This window comes from Lutra lutra, chromosome 5, assembly GCF_902655055.1.
Source record: "Lutra lutra chromosome 5, mLutLut1.2, whole genome shotgun sequence".
Classification (NCBI taxonomy): Eukaryota; Metazoa; Chordata; class Mammalia; order Carnivora; family Mustelidae; genus Lutra; species Lutra lutra.
This window is the reverse complement of record NC_062282.1, coordinates 34,894,604-34,914,018: the sequence shown is the minus strand read 5'-3', so window position 1 is coordinate 34,914,018 and position 19,415 is coordinate 34,894,604. Positions and strand designations below refer to the sequence as shown.

Below are 19,415 nucleotides of genomic sequence, written 5' to 3'. Positions count from 1 at the left end.
TGTTTGGCTGTTTTTTTAACAGCTTGTTTGGATTATTTAATAAGCATTACTCCACTAAAATCCACTCCTGCAGTTAGCACTTGGCCGAACTGCGCTACAGTCCGAATCACAACCTGGTGGGACCTGTCCCAACTCGATATGAGAAGTAAAAATCAAGAGGGAAGCAACCACACTCAGGACTGGGAAAGCCCGCCTCCCTTACTTCCGGTCCCGCCTTTCGCTAGGAGCGCGACGGGGACTGGCCGCCGGAGCGGAGGGCGCGGACCGGGCGGGACTTCCTGTCTTTTTCCGGAGAGGAAGGACGCTTCCCCAGGTTGCGGGAAGATTTGAACTGCTGTTGCTTTCCTGTGTTTTGTTTTGTTTTTTGTTTTTTACGGGTTCATAGTTGGCGCTGCCGCTTCTCTCCCGCTACCCAAACAGGACGGACGTCTCGGCCAAAACACTCTCTCTGTGGCCTTATTCCCTTGCGGCCGTGATTGTTTTCTCTCATCAAGAAACATCACTTGTTGGTAATTTGTCAAATTCAAGAAATAACCCTCGAGAAACAGTCTTGGGCAGGCTTCAAGCATTTTGGCAAATTAAAGGGGCCTTTGGCCTCATTTCCACGACTTTTCATCTCAGAACTGCCGTGTGAGTCCAAGACGTTGGTTGTTTTGGTGAGGCCTTTTCACTAAGTATTGCCATTTGGAAGAATGAGCGCCATTGATAACAAGTACAGACTTGTGGCTTTTTTGATCGTTAAACACTTTGATGTAATGTACCGGGTGGTGAAAAAACAAACAGGAATAAGATGGTAGACATGAGGCTGAGATGTGGGTTGGAGCTGGCTTATGTTTTCTTATAATATGCCGGGAACTTTAGATTTTCCGCTGTTTCTTGTGTCTGCTTGTTATTTAAAATAAATAATTATATCTCAGTAACCTCTTTTTTTTTAACTTATTTGACAGAGAGAGAGAGAGAGAGAGAGATCACAAGTAGGCAGAGGCAGGCAGAGAGAGGGGGAAGCAAGCTCACTGCTGAGCAGAGCCCGATGCGGGGCTCGATCCCAGGACCCTGAGATCATGACCTGAGCCGAAGGCAGAGGCTTAACCCACTGAGCCACCCAGGCGCCCCACCTTTTTTTTTTTTTTTTTTAATTAAAAACTTGGCCGAACATAAAGACCTTTTCCCAGTTGGCAATCAGAAAATACAAATTTTCCAGCCTGTTTTTTTTTTCTGAAATAGCAAGTGGATATCTGAATTTATATGTATATGTGTGTGTGTATGCATTTATTGCTATGTATAAATACATTTATTGTTATGAATATTTATTGCTTGTGAAAAGAACAAGCACCTGAACAAGTGATGTGAACTTGGTATGGTCTGGATTGTGGAAAGTTACATGTAACAGCAGTACTGGAAATGGAGAGGGAAAAAACTGAAGAAGGTGCAAGATAGCTGCAGAAATGGAGGGGAGGGTTGACGGACTGAAATGGAAAAGGAGCCAGGTTCATAAAAGAAACCTGCCAAATCAGCAAGCTATGTTATAGGGGTGTGGAGAAAAACAGTGAAAAGTCAAATATTGCTAGCATTGAGATGCCATTAACTCAAATTGCAAATTTGGAGGAGCAGGAATTTTGAAATTCACTTACTTATTCTTTCATCATTAAATAAATATTTATTGCACCCTTATTATTTGCTAAGTGTTGTTTTAAATGCCAGCGATACTACTGTGAATAAGACAGATGAGGTCTCTGGTCTGATTTGAGTTTATATCCTAGTGGAAAAAGACAAAAAGCGGAGAAATTAATAGAATCAGTTTTGATAGTGACAGATGGTATGAGTAAAAAAGATGAAATGAATTAAAACGGGACTGGGAGGGATGCCTGGGTGGCTCAGTCTATTAAGCTTCTGCCTTTGGCTCATGATCCCAGGGTTCTTGAGTCCTGTATCCCACTCCCTGCACCGAGGGCAACCTGCTTCTCCCTCTGCCTGCTGCTCTCCCTGCTTGTGCAGTCTCTCCCTCTCTTTCTCTCTGACAAATAAATAAAATCTTTAAAAGAAAAAAAGTGATTGGGAGGTGGTTGGAAACAACTTTAATTGAGATGAACAAGTTAGGCCTTTGAGGAAGTGATATTTAAGCTTAAAAGACAAAGATCCAGCCATGTGATAAGCCAGGGAAAGGACGTATTAGGCAGTAAGAACAGTGCAAAGGTTCTGAGATAGGAAACAGCTTGTTTTGAAAACATTAAAAAGTTCAGTGTAGCTAAAGTCCTGAACAAGGAGAAGACTTTAGGAGATGACATTTGGAGAGGAAGATGAAGCCAGATTGTGTGGCTGTTATAGGTCACAGTTCGGAATTTTATTTAAGTGCAAAATGGTAGATTGTGAGCCAGGATGTGCTAGATCTTATTTTAATTTTAAAAGATCCCTCTGGCTACTGTATGTAGACTGGACTTGAGGGAGTTAATAGTGAAAGTGAAATTAGGAAACGCTATAGAAGTCTGCTTTGGTGGGAGTGATGATGTTGCATTTTAGTCATATTGATTAAGTTTGGTTTATCTCTGGCACAAGGACATGGAGAGAGGTCTAGCAGGCAGCTTGAAGTTCTGGGGAGAGGTCAGGTGGATTTGGAAGTTTTCTAGAGAGGGGAAATTAATAAAATTGTATGAATGTCCTCAGGAGAAACCATATGCTTTAATGTGTACTTCTAACATATTTTACAAAAGATTATAGTCATATGCACCTGATTACATACATTGAAAGGGGGTAAGATTTTTTTTTAAAAAGCAGGAGTGGGCATAAAAGCAACACGAATGGTTATAGTAAGAAGAGACGAAATGGGACTAAGGTCCTAAGTCCTTGATTTAAGAGAATGGTGAAAGGAAATGATTACACTAAAAACAGAGGTAGGGGTCCCTGGCTGGCTTAGTTGGTAGAGCGTGACTCCTAATCTCAGGATCATGAGTTCAAGCCCCACGCTGGGTGGAGTCTACTTAAAATTTAAAAAAATTAAACTAAAAACAGAGGTAGATGTAGTGGGAGAAACCATGGCACTCACTCCTTTTTTAAAAAAATTAAAAGGCAGAGGAAAAGAGAATTTGGTGCAGGGGAAGGTAGAAAACATTGTCACAGAGTGATCAACTTAGTAGGATGAAGACTGAAGTTACTGGATGTAGGAAGACTTTGGTGACCATAATGAAAAATTTCAGTAGAAAGGTGGAGGAAAGCTGGATTACAATGGATTGAAGACAAATGGGAGAGAAAGTAGACAATGAGTGGATATCATACTCAAGTTTTTTTGGTAGGCAAAAAGAGCATACTGGGGGAAGTTACTTTTTTCTGTCAGGTGAAAGTTGATCACCTGAGTAATAGGAGATAATGTTCTAGAAGAAGATAGGTTAGTGTTTAGAAAGGAAAGTCTTAAAAAGGATGATGTTCTAAGGGCACCTGGGTGGCTCAGCTGGTAGAGCTTCCAACTCTTGGTTTCAGGTCAGGTCGTGATCTAAGGGTCCTGAGATGGAGCCCGGCGTTGGGCTCCACGAGCAGTGGGGAGTCTGCTTAAAGATTTTCTCCCTCTACCCTCCCCACCCTCCCTCTTTTCCTCTCTCTCTCTCTCTCTTTCTCTCTCTGATAAATGAATACATTTTAAAACAAAAAAGGTTGGTGTTCTAAAGGGAGATGGATAAGTGTCAGAGAAGGTGGCGATGGTGTTAGAAAGGAATCATAAGATTTATTGAGCTGCAGGATGCCTGGGTGGCTCAAGGGGTGCCTGGGTGGTTCAGTCAGTTAAGAATCTGCCATTGACTCAGGTTATGATCCCTGCATGCTGGGGTCGGGTCCTCACTGGGCTCCTTGTTTGGCAGGAGCCTGCTTCTCCCTCTACCTGCCACTCCCCCTGCTTGTGCTCTCTCTCTCTCTCTCTCTGACAAACAGACAAACAAATGAATAAAAATCTTAAAAAAAAAAAAGATTTATTGGGCTCCTACAAAGCAACATTGCAATTCTGGTACTGGGATATGTGTTGTCTCGTTTGATCCCTGCAACAGTCTTGTTTCTGTGCTCCATTTTACAAATAAGGAAACAAACAGCCTGAAGCTTTAGCTAGTAAATGGGGGAGTGTGAATGGAATCCAACCTCTAATTCCCTTTCGGTCAAACCTATATGGAAAACACAGGTGATAACAGTCATTTTAGAGATAGGGAAGAGAAAATTGAATTCATTGAAATAAAAGTAAGTCTAAGACACTAGAAGGTTATTTAGCTTGCTCAGTAGTGACACGGAACTACTTCCTTAATTTCAGACTAGGAACAAAAATCCAGGAACACTTTTTCAGTGTTCTTTTTTCTTAGGCCTAATAGTTACTTTTGGGCTGCCTTTTGCATATATTACAAAGGATTTGCTATATTCTTATTGCAAAGAGGGAATTTGCTTGCTATATGAAATGACTTACCGAGCGTATCATTTACAAAAGTTAAACCTCAGGAGAACTAAAGCTATTAAAATTATAAAGGCAGTTATAACTTGGTGGGCTTTTTTCTCCCTCTAGTTTATCTTCCCACATTGGAGTAAAGACCTAGGGGTTAATCAAGGCATTCTGTTCAGGTTGTTAATTTCAGATCATTTAGAAGTATGTAGTAAAATAATCACTTCTTAAAATTTTATTTTAGAGAGAAAGAGGGTTGGGGGGTAGGAGCAGAGGGGCAGGAAATGGAGCGGGGGCAAGAATCTCAAGCTGACTCTGGGCTGAGTGCAGAGCTCAGTGTGGGGCTCGATCTCACACACGACCCAAGCCGAAACCGAGAGTCAGACGCCAAACCAACTGAGCCACCTGGGTGCCCCAACAATCACTTTTCCCCCAACAAAAATAAACGCAAGGGAAATGCATCCAATTTTTTATGATAGAACTTTTGTACCTTAAAAGAACTATTTGTGCTACCCTATTTCCTATTTCTTTCAGTCGTTACCTTGGAAGGACATTTTATCCCTAGTCCTAGTAATGGCAGCTGAAGTGTGGATGGTACTTTATGAAGATGATTCAGTGCAAGTGCAATATGTTGATGGTTCCAGACTGCAGCTTTCTCCGTGTGGCTCTGAATTTTTATTTGAAAAGCCACCTCCTATTTCAGCACATCCTTTAGAACAACCAGAAAGAATTCGGCAAAGGACACACTTTGTTATTAGCACTTACCGAGTGAGTAAAGATGACACAAAAACGGCTCTTTCTGATATCAGAATATTGTTAAGGTGGTTGGAATATGGAAAGTAGTTAGTATTCCAGATTACAGTCACTCTAAATTGATGTTCAAGTTATTTTACATTTTTGAAGATTACGTTTTGTATTTCTTTTTGTAGGAGCAACTACAGCGAGCTCTAGATTTTCGAAATTCTTTTGCTGTTTGCCCTTTTTTATCTGAAAGCATCATACCTTCTGAAAGAAAAAAGGTAATTTTTTAAAGTTTTTAAAATAAGTAATATTTGAGGGCAAGCAAATAGAAACAGGTAGTTTCGTATTTAATCTTTTTCTTCATGAGACTTGGGAATACACACCTTGCTATAAAATGCATAGGCTTTTATTTTTCACCAGACTAGGATGTTCTGGTATGTTAAATACTGATTGAGACTCTGAAGGTACATAGTTCATCTTCCTGCCTTTTTCTTTGTATCCAAAGATTCTACTCAGAACTTTTTTTATTGATGACTTTTTGATTCTCAGAGGTATTCAAAAGTAAGAAATTATGTGGCCATTTTTAATAGTTTTATGTGCAGTTCATGTGCAGTAGAGATGTGTAATTTATAGGTATACACATTTTTTTGCTTGTATTCTCTTTTGAACTTTTATGAATAATAATACAGTTGTCATTTATTGAGGATTTACTATGTTCCAAGAACTAGGAATGATATTTAAAATATTTAATAAGACCAGTCAGTATGGCATGGGTTCCTAATCATCAAAATGGATGTCCAGCCAGTCAGAACAGGTATATTCAGCCCCTTTTTACAGGTGAGGGAATTAAATCTCAGAGAGTTTACCTAATCTTGTTCATGGACATTTTCTAAAAGGCAATCAGGATTTGAACCCAGTGTATCTGACTCTGAAGACTCTTTTTTTTTTTTTTTAAAGATTTTATTTATTTATTTGAGAGAGAGACAGTGAGAGAGAGCATGAGCTAGGAGAAGGTCAGAGAGAGAAGCAGACTCCCCGTGGAGCTGGGAGCCCGATGCGGGACTCGATCCCGGGACTCCAGGATCATGACCTGAGCCGAAGGCAGTCGTCCAACCAACTGAGCCACCCAGGCCTCCCTGAAGACTGTCTTTTAATCACTTTCCACTGTTGTCATGATGGCAAAGGAGTCGAGAAAAATTGTAAGGTGTAACCTAGCCAGCCTGTAAGTTAGTACTACTAACTTTTGAGTAACTTTTTTCATTGAAACTGTATAGTTTGCTGTAGTAGGATTACTAGGTAATCTAATTCTAGAAGAGAGAATTTTTTAAAAAAGATTTTATTTATTTATTTGACAGAGATCATAAGTAGGCAGACAGGCAGGCAGAGAGAGAGGGGGAAGCAGGCTCCCTGCTGAGCAGAAGCATGATCCCTGGGACCATGACCTGAGCCGAAGGCAGAGGCTTAACCCACTGAGCCACCCAGGCGCCCCGAGAGAATTTTTTTTTAAGATTCATTCATTTATATGAGAGAGAGAGACAGAGCGTTGAGTGAGGGGAGAGGCAGAGGGAAAGGGAGAAACTGACTGACTCCCTGCCGAGCAGGAAGCCTGATGTGGGGCTCAATGTGGGGCTCAATCCCAGGACCCTCGGACTATGACCTGAGCTGAACGCAGACACTTAATCAACTGACCACCCAGACTCCCTGAAGAGAGAACTTTCATTTATTTATTTTTTTCAAGGTTTATTTTTTATTGTTTATTTATTTGACAGAGAGAGAGAGATGACAGTTAGGCAGAGAGGCAGACAGAGAGAAAGGGGGAAGCAGGCTCCCTGCTGAGCAGAGAGCCCGATGCAGGGCTCGATCCCAGAATCCTGAGACCATGACCCAGGCTGAAGGCAGAGGCTCAACCCACTGAGCCACCCAGGCGCCCTGAAGGGTGAACTTTCTGAACTGACCATCCTTACAGCCCAGCTTTGCCATCAGTGAACACTGTACTAACATCTGTACACATAAATAGCATATAAGATTAAGAGGCTTTCTTGACACTAGTTTTTGTGAATTTAAGGTTTTATATAAATGGAAGCTGAAATGTTTAACTATTGCCAAGATTAATTGATTAAAAGACTGTTACATGACACCTACTGTTTTTATCTTATATGAAGAGATGCTGTAGGCACTGGCACCAGTTACAAGTCTATTAGCTATTGGTCAGGATCAGTTTACCTTTGAGTAATTCAGGGTTTTTTTGTTTTTAGATTTATTTATTTATTTGAGAGGGAGAGAGGGTACATACAAATGGGGGAGGGGCAGAGGGTAAGAACCCCCAAGCACACTCTGCACTGAGTGCACAGCCCGACACAGGGCTCGATCTCATGACACATGAGAAGATGACCTGAGCCAAACCTAAGAACCCAATGCTCAACTGACTGAGCCACCCAGGCGCCCCTAGTAAGTCAATTTTTAAAAAAACATTGCTCTTTAAACTACCTGGAATTTATTTTAAGTTATGGTATGCCAGGTGCTACTTAGGATAGATACTTTATACATGTTATCTTAGTCTATTTGATAGCCCTTTGAGATAGCTTTTCCCTCATGCTATTCAGTAATTCCAGTACAATTGATTAAGTCATTCTCCCCTTCTCTCCTTGTTTTGAAAAGTTTATGTTGTCACATGTAACATCTTAAGATATGCTTGATTCTGTTCCCTTATTATCTGAGTTGCTCTGTCAATGATTTTTATACTAGTTCTACACCATTTAAGTTGTGATTGCTTTTAATGTAGTACATTGTGTTGTTTGTACATTGCAGTGCTGGTCTTCCCTCATTAATATTCTTTTTCAGGGTAGACTTTTGGGAAGGGCTGAAAATCTATCTCTGATCCATTGTATGTATGTATGTATTTATTTATTTATTTATGGTGAGCAGCAAAGCAAGGTTTATTGATCATCATACATTTCAAACAAAAATATGTCTAACACTAAATATAGTCAGGATCATTTTTTTCTTTTTCTTCTCTTTCATTTTTTATATGTATGTGTGTGTTTATTTTACATCTCTCTAAGCGAGATAATCTTAACAATATAAAATATTCTGTGGAAAAATGCTTATAGACCAACATGTGGCTCTCCGTTTTTCATTCTCTCTAGGTAGTAAAACACAAACCCAGCTTCAAGAGATTTCTTGCCCAATATGTAAGCATCAAATGTATGGAAACATTGGACTGTTGACAAAATACTCCCCATCTCTCTTTCTCCCCTCCACTCAGCTTATCTTCGTTGACTTCTCAGAAGTGAGATGGCCCAGTCCTGACACCGATGATGGCATGATACTTACACAGAGCGGCAGCGTGAAGATAGTATCATTGGATGGACACGCATACCTTTGCCTGCCCAGATCGCAGCATGAATTTACAGTACATTTTTTGTGTAAAGTAAGCCAGAAGCCAGACTCATCTATAGTATTGTCAGAAAAGAAGAATCAAGCCAGAAAGGACAAGCTAGTTGAAAAAGCAGGCAAAATCTGTACCTATGGAAGTTCACCAAGACAGAGACTGAAGAATAAAGAGAATGAACTTTATTGTCCGCTCACGAAATCCAAGGAAACTTTAGAGAAGGAGAGCTGTGCAGACGGAGCTGAAGGGAAGGAGGAGCCACCTCTGCCTGGTACCCGACACAAGTGTGTATACACGTGGGTGAAGCAGCGCTGGCCTGTGGCCTCCTGTCCAGAGGAATGGAAATATCCTTTGTCTTTAGCACTTCATTTTCATAATAAAATCAGCAGTATGTCGAGAAGCGAGGCAGACACCACCCAGAGTAGAACATTCACTTCTGAGATTTCAGAGGAAAGAGGAAAAGAGGTTTCTGTTCTTCCCAGGGCCCTGCTACTCAGCTGTCCTGTCCCCCACCTGCACAGGTAATGGGAGAATGGCTCCTTTGTCATCAAGCTCTTGTCAGGGCCTGTCCTTAACTAAAGATAATTTTTCTTTCTCAGTCATCTGCTGCCATTCATAAGGGAAGTTCATTCAGTGGTCCAAAACTTTGCTCATAACCGATAGTAGATCATTTCCCTAGCCCATGTATTTTGTAGGTCCCTTACTGTCTTCCCATGCGTTGAGTTTGTGCAAGGCTGACTGTACACTGCATCCTCTGTGACGCACAGAGACTGTGGAGATGACCAGGACACAGTCTCTGCTTCTCCGGGAGCTTAGACTCTATGAAGGTCACCGTCACTGAAAAGATGATGAAAGTGTGGTGATGGCACAGGGCTCTGGTGGTGAGCACAGAGGAACATCAGCTGCCGCTCCGTGGAGCCCATCACATGGGGGGCTGGAGCCTGGAGCTGACGGTTTGTGATCCTGGGTTCGTTCTTTCATGCCTAGTCTCAGAGGCCACGCCTGTCTTTGGTGAGCTAACTATAAATCAATTCATTGAACATTTTTGAAAAAAGCAGTGAACATTCCATCAACTAAGAGGTCAATATCCTCTCTAAGGAGTGCAGTAGTGATGGTAATAGCTGGCGCGAGGTGCCTACGTGCCAGGCACCCTGGCACTGCACCTGTTGGGTTAGCATAGGAATTGCATGAGGTAAGTACTATTACCCCATTTTATAGAGGAACTTGAGACACAGGAAGATTAAGTAACCCGAGCAGAGTCACATAGCTAGCGTGTGCAGAATTGGGCTTTGATCCAGATTGTCTCTTAGGATATATTTGTTATTTAAAGCAAAACAGGGGAGTGATTTTTCAGGCTTGTCATGATTATCTAGTTAAAATTGGAAGTTCTAGTATTTTAAGTACACACTGAAAGAGATTTAGCCTTCTGAACGAACAGTTTTCAATAACTTGCCACTAACCTCAGATTAAAGTCCATTTTCTTTAAACCTGTCTAAACAGGCCTTTCATTTTCTGATCTCTTCCTACATCTGTAATCCTCACCACTTCCCTTGCTCTTTCTACTCTTGCTCAACTGGCCTTTTTAGAATTTCTAGAATGCCTGTCCAAGCTTTGTTTCACCGCTGCATCTGCTCTTTTCTCAGCCAGGAACACTGCTTTCTTTTTCCCAGCTCGCTAACTTGTGCACATTTGCAGGTCTCAGCGGAAGCCTTTCTTCCTTTGGGTGGTTGTCCTAAAGTCCCCAGACAGGATTAGGTTCTTCTACAAACCCATAGCATCCAGTAACTCTCCTTTCTTTGTGTTCTGTGTCTACTGTTTAACATCCCTACTTGATAGGCATCTTCACTGAGGACAGTGACTGTGTCTGCTTTTTTGGGTGTTATATCCCTAGTGTTAATGACATAGATAATGCAGTAAATATATGTCGTTTAAATCCTAAATTTTAAAGGTTAGTAAAACTGTTAATTTATAAAATTGTGCTGAGATCGAATAGGGTGATTGTTAAAAATACTGAAGACAATACATGGAAACGTAAGAAAAGTTTTCGATTTCCTTCCTATGCTTTTATATTAATTTTTACTTTTCTTTGACCTAACAAGTTAAGCAAGAAATACATCTTGTTACAGTAGCACTATTTTGTTGACTTCTAAAGGTAATTATGTTGAGTGACCAGAATTGCAAGCTTGTATTTTGTACTTCACAGGTGGAATTTTTGTGACTCACTTTCACAAAGACAGTTGGGTGAAGAATATTCCTATCCTGAGCTGGTGAAAGTGGTTTGGTACAAAGGTGTAACTTACCGGTAAGGCACCTGTGTTGGAGTGGGAGCTCTTTAGCGATGTCAGAGGGGAGGGAGGCAGACAGACTCCCGCAAAAGGACACTTAGGCTGGGGCCATCATTCTTCTCTTTGGTCCTAAATTTTATAGGTCTCAAAACGTCGTTTTATGAGTGCACATAGGGGTCCTGTGACTGATTCACATTAACCATATTCACAGGATTTTTGTGACAACTTCAGAGCCAGAGAGGAGTAGTTTTGCTGGTGAATGAAATACTCATGTCAGTTAGGATACCACTTCCTAGCATTAGGGGATCTAGTTGTCTGAATTAGTCACATCAAAATATTGCCTGTTGAGTGTGGAATTAGAGAAGATTAGAGGCTCCTCTGTGTCTGCATTATTCCACTGAATTATTCCTACCACACCACAAAGTGTACCTCTCTGGTGACTAGAATGCTAATATTGGCTAGATTCAGGATTTCACTACTATAAATAATGCTAGAAGAGCCCTGCACAATTTTGTTCTTTGGGCTCTCCTTTTTTAGATGAAAGCCCACTCCCTCCTGACAACATATTCTTCATATATTTTTTTTAAATGGACTTGGCTGAAGTTTTTACACATTATATACCCAATACCTTGAGTGTAGTTGGCTGCCTCAGATGTGATTAGTCACCTTCTCTCAGAGGTGGCACCTTTCACACATGGCTAATGTCATTCATCAGGTACTGATTCTGCTAGTTTCATTATTGAAGAGTAATCCTATTTTCAGGTTCTGAAGTTGTCATATTTAACTTCTTTGCAGTGGGCATTTCTTTGGTAATCAGTATATGCTGGCTACAGTGATTGGCAGTGGGGATACCAGGATGATAAGATGCCTGACTTCCAAAAACTAGGCTCAGTTGTTGAAATAGGTATATTAATCAGTTCTATGTGTTCTAATTATCGTTTGCAAAAAATTAATTTAGCTGGTTGGGTGCAGAGTATGAAATTATCCCTTTTGCTGGATAGGCAAAATCCCATACTACTCTGTTTGTTTGTTTGTTTGCTCTCATTTATGTTTTAATCTCAATTGGGAAAAAAATTTAATGATTATTTTTCTTCCTTAGACTAAACCATAAAAATGTGAACTCAATAGAGATTTATCCTGGAGATGGATCTGTTTTCAAGTCTGAGGGAGCTTATTTTGGGAGGTATTTTACATATTATTCCATTCAAGAAGGATCAGAAGAGGTAAGCTGACAATTAGGTCTCAGCTCAAGAATTTGTATATAGCTGTTTCTAAATAATTTTGAATATATGTAGGAAATCTGATCTTTATATAACATTGCTTGCCTCCCCAGTCTGGAGAATTAATATAACCTTTTGCCAACATTATCACAATGATTACTAACCACCTTATTTTTACTGCATTCTTACCCTCTATTCTGCCAGTCATTTGCCTAAGTAATTCATGTTAAATTTTTTTAAGATTTTCTTCTTAAGTAAGCTCCACACCCAAGGTAGGGCTCGAACTTACAACCTTGAGATCAAGAGTCACACATTCTACTGACTGAGCCAGGTGGGTGTCCCAATTTATGTTTAAATCAGAAGTTAAATTTGAACTTCTCATGTCATAGAATTTATCAATAAGGAAACACTAAAACCAGCAGCAATACTTTGAATCAGTATTCTTTTTTGAATTAAAATATGCACATTAAAAGCACATTCTTTTTTTTCCTACCAGGTAACTGTTTGCATATTTAAAATACCTCTCAGCTTCTAAATCTTTATATACAACTAGAAAGTTGAACAAGGGACACCTGACCAGCACAGTTGGTTGGGCCTCCAACTCTTGGTTTTGGCTTATGTTGTGATCTCAGGGTTGTGGGATTGAGCCCCATGGTGGGCTCCATGCTGAGTGTGGAGTCTGCTTGGGATTGCCTCTCCCTCAGTCCCTCCCCACCCTCTTTTAAAAAAAAAAAGAAAGTTGAACAAGATTGTCCTCTGTTTTGAAAACAGTGAAACATAACGATATATTTAATCTATCAGACCAAAATGTAATCAGTCATATGGCTATTTTGTTAATTGTCTAAATTTGCTTGTTCCCAATCTGACATGTGACATCCACCGTTATGTAAGGATCAACATAGGATCACCTGGCTTTGCTTTGCAGGACGGAACATAATGAATATGTTTTCTTTCCATATTACAGAGGGGAAATTGGAGTGATAAATTATTTGTCAGTTTTTCCATCTATACTTCCCACTGTCCCCTCCACTCCCTATTTATATTTTAAGTAAATCCCAAATATCTTTCCATTCATTAATATTTTTATATATATAACATATATATAGGAACAGATTTCCCACTGGGTCTATTTGTAGGAAAGTATTCATTTATTCAGTACATGTTATTTGAATACTCCTAGGCAGACACTCTGTCAGGCACTGGGTACAATGAAGAGCTCCTACACTGAAGGGTTCATAACTTAGTAGTCAGATAGGCAAATGAGTAAATGAAATGAAATGCAAGTGTGACCAGTATTGTGTGTGTGTGTGTGTGTGTGTGTGTGTAGTGCATGAGACAATCAAGTAAACAGGCAAGTAGAATAGGTATGTGTACCTCTACTGCTGACTGCTATGTACTGGGAGTTTGAAAATGTACAAGATAAATACGGTATATCTTCCTGGAGCTTCAGTTTTACTCAAAGGTATAAAGGAGAGGGATGATCTTTTTTTTTTTTTTAAGATTTTATTTATTGAGAGCAAGAAAGCACGAGTCGGGGGAGGGAGAGAGAGAGAGGGAGAAACAGACTCCTGCCAAGCAAGGAGCCTGACACAGTGCTTGAGTCCAGGACCCTGAGATCTCAACCTGAGCTGAAGGTAGACGTTTAACCAACTGAGCCACCCAGGTTCCTCTGGGATGATAATTTGTATACTGAAGCAAATATATCAGGGAGGAGAAACATGAGCTTTTGGGATAAAACAGAAGGTCCAGATGAATTGTGCTTTTGTGGTGGACCGCTTTGGGTGGGCTTCACTCTCACACCTCTGTGAGCAACACTTCACTTCACCTCTGTCCATTGGAGTGAAGAGATTTAGAAATCCTGTCTTTTCGGGATAAAATTGTTGGCTCCTTACTTTAACCCATACTCGAAAATAAATTCCAGATGGGTTAAAGGGCTAAATGTAAGAAACCAAACTTTCTCATGGTTAGGAAAAAATATGGAAGAACGGGGCTTATAATCTCGGGAGAGGAGAGGTCTTCCGAAGTACAACACAAAACACTGGAAGGCATAAAATAAAAGCTTGGCAACCATGAAGTTTTCAAACTTATGTTAAATTTTAAATATTTAACTTCTGTTAAATGAGATAAAGCCAAAAAGATAAGCAAAGGCCTAGAAGAAAATATTCTGCATTACAAATCAGAATAAAAAGACCCAAAACAAAAAAACCTCTCATAGAAAAATGAGTGAACAGTAAGAATGGTTAAGCCATAGAAAAGACAATATAAATAACTCCTAGTATGTGGAAACATTAAGGTTTACTGGTTGCATCAAAGAAATGCAAATTAAAATAACGTATTTTTCACTCATGGAATTGTCGAAAGGTTGATAGTGTCTACTGTGGGCAAGGGAGTGGTGAAAAGGGTGCTTTCATAGTACTGGTTGGAGTACAAATTGATTCTTTCCTTCAGGAAAGACAATGTGATAATATCAAGTTAAATTGGCTAGAAATCCTGCCTCTCAGTATCTATCCTAGCAGAATATTAGCACGTATACACATAGAAATACGGCCAGGGATGTGGACTGTAGCATTGCCTGTAGTAACAAAAAACTGGAGGCAGTCGAAATGCATCAGTAGAGAAATGGTGAAATGAGCTGTGTGGTCAGATTATGGGAACGCTGTGCAGCAGTTTAAAGGAATGAGGAAGATGTAGATGCAGAGAGAGAGAGATATTGAAAGATCTCCAAGACACTGTAAAAAAGGAAAGTTACAGAAGAACATGTACAGTGATATCTTTTGTAAAGAACAAAAACCCCAAACCCAAATATGACTGTATATAGTACACATGTAAATGCACGGGGGAAGATCTGGGCAGATAAAAACCAAACTGAAGGGATACCTGGGTGGCTCAGTTGATGAAGCATCTGACTCTTGATTTTGGCTCAGGTCATGACCTCAGGGTTGTGAGAATGAGCCAGCATCAGGCTCTGTGCTCAACAGGGAGTCTGCTTGAGATTCTCTCTCTCCCTCTCTATCTGCCTCTTCCACTTATGCTTTCTCTTTCTCTCTCAAATAAATAGATAAATCTTTAAGAAAAAAAAAATGAACTGAAGTGGTTACTTTTGGGGAGGAGCGGGGGATTTTGTGGGGGAGGGAGAGTAGGGAGGGACTTAAATCTTGTATTTTTTTTTGTTTTGTCCCTCCCCAAAATATTAGTGATATATTGCTACTTGTATACCTAAATTTTTAAATAGGAAAGATATAATTACTTGTGTAGAGATAAGAACTTGGTGCTCTGGAACCACATTAGGAGGGGCACCTGATCCAGAATGGGGGAAAAATCTTCTGGAGGATGATATGGCTGAGCTAGGATCTATAATATACATTTTATTTTATTTTTTAAGTAATCTCCACACCCAATATGGCACTCAAACTCACAACCCCAAGTCAAGAGTTGGATGGATCAAGAGTTAGATGCTCTACTCTGAGCCAAGCAGATATATATCCCTAGACTTATAATTTTAAAGAAGGAGTTACACAGAAGAAGAATAGAGGTTGGAAGAGTATATAGCTGAGGGAACATACTTCTTCATTCCTTGCATGGCTGGTTTCTTGTTGGTAAAATTGCTATTTAAGTGTCACCTCCTCAAGGAGGCTTTTCCTGACTATCCAAATTAGAGAACCTACCTATGACACTGTCATGCTTCCCTCCTCTTTTTTTTTTCTTCCCAGCAATTAATACTATGCGACATTTTCTTACTGATTAATGTTCATTTACTAACTAGCCCACACTAGAAGTAAGCCCTGTCTTGTTCAACACACCGTTACTGCTAGAGCATGAAAAAGATAGATAAACGTCACTTAACTAGAGGCTGGGGCGAGTGTGGAGTGTTGACGGAATTGAAAATGCTATACATAGATGGAATGCTAGAGAGATCTAATGTTGGGGGGAATGTCCAGGGAAAAAACTAAACCACGAAGTTGGGCCAGCTCATAAATGGGGCATGGGAAACCATATTGCTTTTGCAGAGCCGCTGAAGGATTTAAGTAGTGAAATGGCATCCTATTTTTGTTAGGTCGTTTCAGAGGAAGATAAACTGGAGTGGGGAAGGGGTAGACCAGTTAGAAGACATGTATAGCAGTTCAGGGAAGGAAGTATGAGGACTAGGCAGTGGTAATGAGAATGATGGTGATGGGAATGGACACAAGAAATATTAAGGAAACAGAACTGATGACTGGATAGTGGGGATGAGGAAGGAGTTAAAAATGATGACAGATTATTGAATAAATCAGTGAGTGGTGGTGCCAAGCACATTATTAAGCCAAAATTTTATCAAATCTAAATTGTTTTGATGATGGCTGCTTTTTGATCTTACCAGGAGTCATCAATAAAACATTTAAATTCTATTAGATCTCAACCCCATTTGCCTAAAAGTAAGATACTCTTAATTATAAGGTATATCCAGATTTCAGAGGTGTTAAATTGTGAAAAATGAGCATCTTAGAATTGATGAAATGGAGGAGTAGAAAAGACAAGAACTCTTGGGATGCTTGGGTGGCTCAGTCCATTAAGTGCCTTCGGCTCAGGTCATGATCCCAGGGTTCTGAGATACAGTCCTGCATCAGGCTTCTTGCTCAGCAGGGAGCCAGCTTCTCCCTCTCCTTCTACTTCTTCCCCTGCTTGTGCTCTTTTTCTTCCTCTCTCTGACAAATAAATACATAAAATCTTAAAAAAAAAAAAAAAAAAACAGGGCGCCTGGGTGGCTCGGTGGGTTAAGCCGCTGCCTTCGGCTCAGGTCATGATCTCAGGGTCCTGGGATCGAGTCCCGCATCAGGCTCTCTGCTCAGCGGAAAACCTGCTTCCTCCTCTCTCTCTCTCTCTCTCTCTCTCTGCCTGCCTCTCTGCCTACTTGTGATCTCTCTCTGTGAAATAAATAAATAAAAATCTTAAAAAACAAAAAAAACAAAAAAAACAAAACAAGATCTCTCAAGGAACTCAGTATCCAATAGAGAAAGATATAAATAGTTAAAATCCAATAGTTTGAGTGCCTATCATGTGCCTTAGCACATTGCTGGGGATACAGAGGTCAGCAAAACAGACACAGCCTCTAGCTTCATGAAGTTCTATCCTAGCAGGGAAGACAGACATTAAGTAAAAAAGTATTAAGTTGAAATCATAATGAAAACCAAGAAGCTAGAGTGGAGGGTACTGTGCTTGTGGACATAACTAGGTTTTACCTAGTCTGTGGACCTCAGTAATGGCTTCCCTGAGAGGAAGGGAAAGTAGGAGTTAGACAAAGGGAGATGATGGAGGAGGGAACTGAGTTCCAAGTAGAGAGAACACACCACAGGTATATACGAAGTATAGAAGGAGAAAATGTGGATTTTGAAATGAAGTTCATTCCATTTTTTACATGTCAAAGTGAGATATCGAGTGGAGAAGCTTAGTAGAGGTTTAGATACTCAAGTCTACAGTCCAGGATAAAAGAGGAGGGACAATCTTTTGACGACCTACTGTATACTAAATTCTGCCCTGGGTGCTTTATCTCTGAATTATATCATTGATCCTCAGTCTAGATGGTAGGTAGTATCCCCATTTCATAGATTGTAGGCGTCGTGGTATATGAAAGCCTGCATAAGGGGCACCTGAGTGGCTCAATTGGTTGGGCCTCCAACTCTTGGTTTCAGCTGGGGTGGTGGTCTTCTCTCCTGGTTGTGAGATTGAACCTGCCTGTGTGGGGCTCCTGCTTACTGTAGAGTCTGCTCCAGATTGTTCCTCCTCCTTCTCCCCACAATGCCTGCCCTCCCTCCCCCCGCTGCCATTCCCTGCTCCGTGCACTTTCTCTCTTAAATGAATAAATGGATAAAATCTTAAAAAACAAAAACAAAAACAAAAATGTTACATAAACCTGCCTGTCATTACAGTTAGTAAGAGACATACCTGTGATTTGAATCCAGCTTTGTTTTAACTTCAAAGCCCATCTTCTCTCACTGATGGTAAAGTATGGATGGGCTATATTCTTTTGTGGTTCAAATTAGATCTGTGCTACTTTTTTAAAAAATTTATTTATTTGACAGATAGAGATCACAAGTAGGCAGAGAGGCAGGCAGAGACAGAAAGGAGGAAGCAGGCTCCCTGCTGAGCAGAGAGCCTGATGTGGGGCTCGATCCCAGGACCCTGAGATCATGACCCGAGCCGAAGGCAGAGGCTTTAACCCACTGAACCACCCAGGCACCCCATGGTCTGTGCTACTTCTTGGCCCTCAAATTTCGGTTTCCTTATCTAAAAAAATAATAGGTATTAATAGTTCTTATCTCAGAGTTGTTTTGAGGAGTAAGTGAAATAAACCATGTACATTACATAGCATAGCACCTAGCATATAGTATATGTTCAATAAATGTTAGCTGTTGATATTATATTTATTATGCACACAACTTTGGACTCTGCTGGGATTACCCAGGAAGAGTCAGGAAATCAGAAAACAAGGCTGAATACAGAACCCCGGGGAAACACAAATTTAATGAGTCTGAGAAAGAGGGAATTCAGAGGGAATAACAAAATTTTTTTCAATTCAAGAAGCTGAACTTATAAGGAATACATCTTCCACAAATTGTAGCAATAGTTCTTCCATTAATAAAATATAATAAAATTATTTATTTGTTCAACTAAAATAGTTTTTTAAAAACTATATGGGCTTTTTTTTTTCCTTTTGGTCTGAGGGGTAAAGGGGGGAGCTTATATGATAAGTTTTCTGCTAATGTGTAGGAAAATTAATGTGGTTGCCATATTAAGTACAGCCAAAATTTAAAGTGTGCAGTAAATTATAGGGCATTAGAATGCAACTTTTGTAACTCTCCAGGATGAAAGCTAGACTTTAAAAAATGGGAAAAAAGAAAGAGCATAAAATACCTTTAAAAATATACCTTTTAGGGACGCCTGGGTGGCTCAGTTGGTTGGGCAGCTGCCTTCAGCTCAGGTCATGATCCCGGCGTCCTGGGATCAAGTCCCACATCGGGCTCCTTGCTTGGCAGGGAGTCTGCTTCTCCCTCTGCCTCTGTCTGCCTGTGCTCACTCTCGCTTCTCTCTCTATGACAAATAAATAAATAAAATCTTTAAAAAAAAATATATATATATATATACCTTTTAAGGGCTTTTGATGAAGTTAAAATAACTGCTTGCCTTGTCGTAATATAAATACAAAACTGAAAAAAAAAATGATGGCCAGGATTTATTATTGAGCTATTTCATTTTAAATTAATTTTCAGAGAGAAGAGAAGACTTATTCAGTAAATAACCTTCCTCCTGATAGACCAGGAAGTCTGTTCTCTGTGTGTTCTCTCATTAAACAGGCAACCAGGTAAGTTCTTCACATTCAGCTGACTCATGTGTTTTGT

The 19,415-nt window shown here is 40.1% G+C and overlaps 1 protein-coding gene across 3 annotated transcripts in view; it reads left to right on the top strand.

Moving 5' to 3' along the window:
- Positions 1–263: 263 nt before the first annotated feature.
- C5H5orf34 (chromosome 5 C5orf34 homolog) overlaps positions 264–19,415 on the top strand; it is a 33,794-nt gene continuing 14,642 nt past the window's right edge. Inside the window, exons 1-7 of one of the 3 annotated variants that reach the window (XR_007127423.1) lie at positions 264–656; positions 4,940–5,173; positions 5,335–5,424; positions 8,412–9,058; positions 10,741–10,839; positions 11,922–12,045; positions 19,287–19,378. Coding sequence is in view for 2 of the 3 variants with exons in the window: in XM_047729795.1 (XP_047585751.1) it covers positions 4,979–5,173; positions 5,335–5,424; positions 8,412–9,058; positions 10,741–10,839; positions 11,922–12,045; positions 19,287–19,378 (1,247 nt within the window). In the remaining variant the exon portion in view is untranslated. The remainder of the gene's footprint in view (positions 657–4,939; positions 5,174–5,334; positions 5,425–8,411; positions 9,059–10,740; positions 10,840–11,921; positions 12,046–19,286; positions 19,379–19,415) is intronic. The other 2 variants (XM_047729795.1, XM_047729796.1) reach the window with 2 other exon arrangements.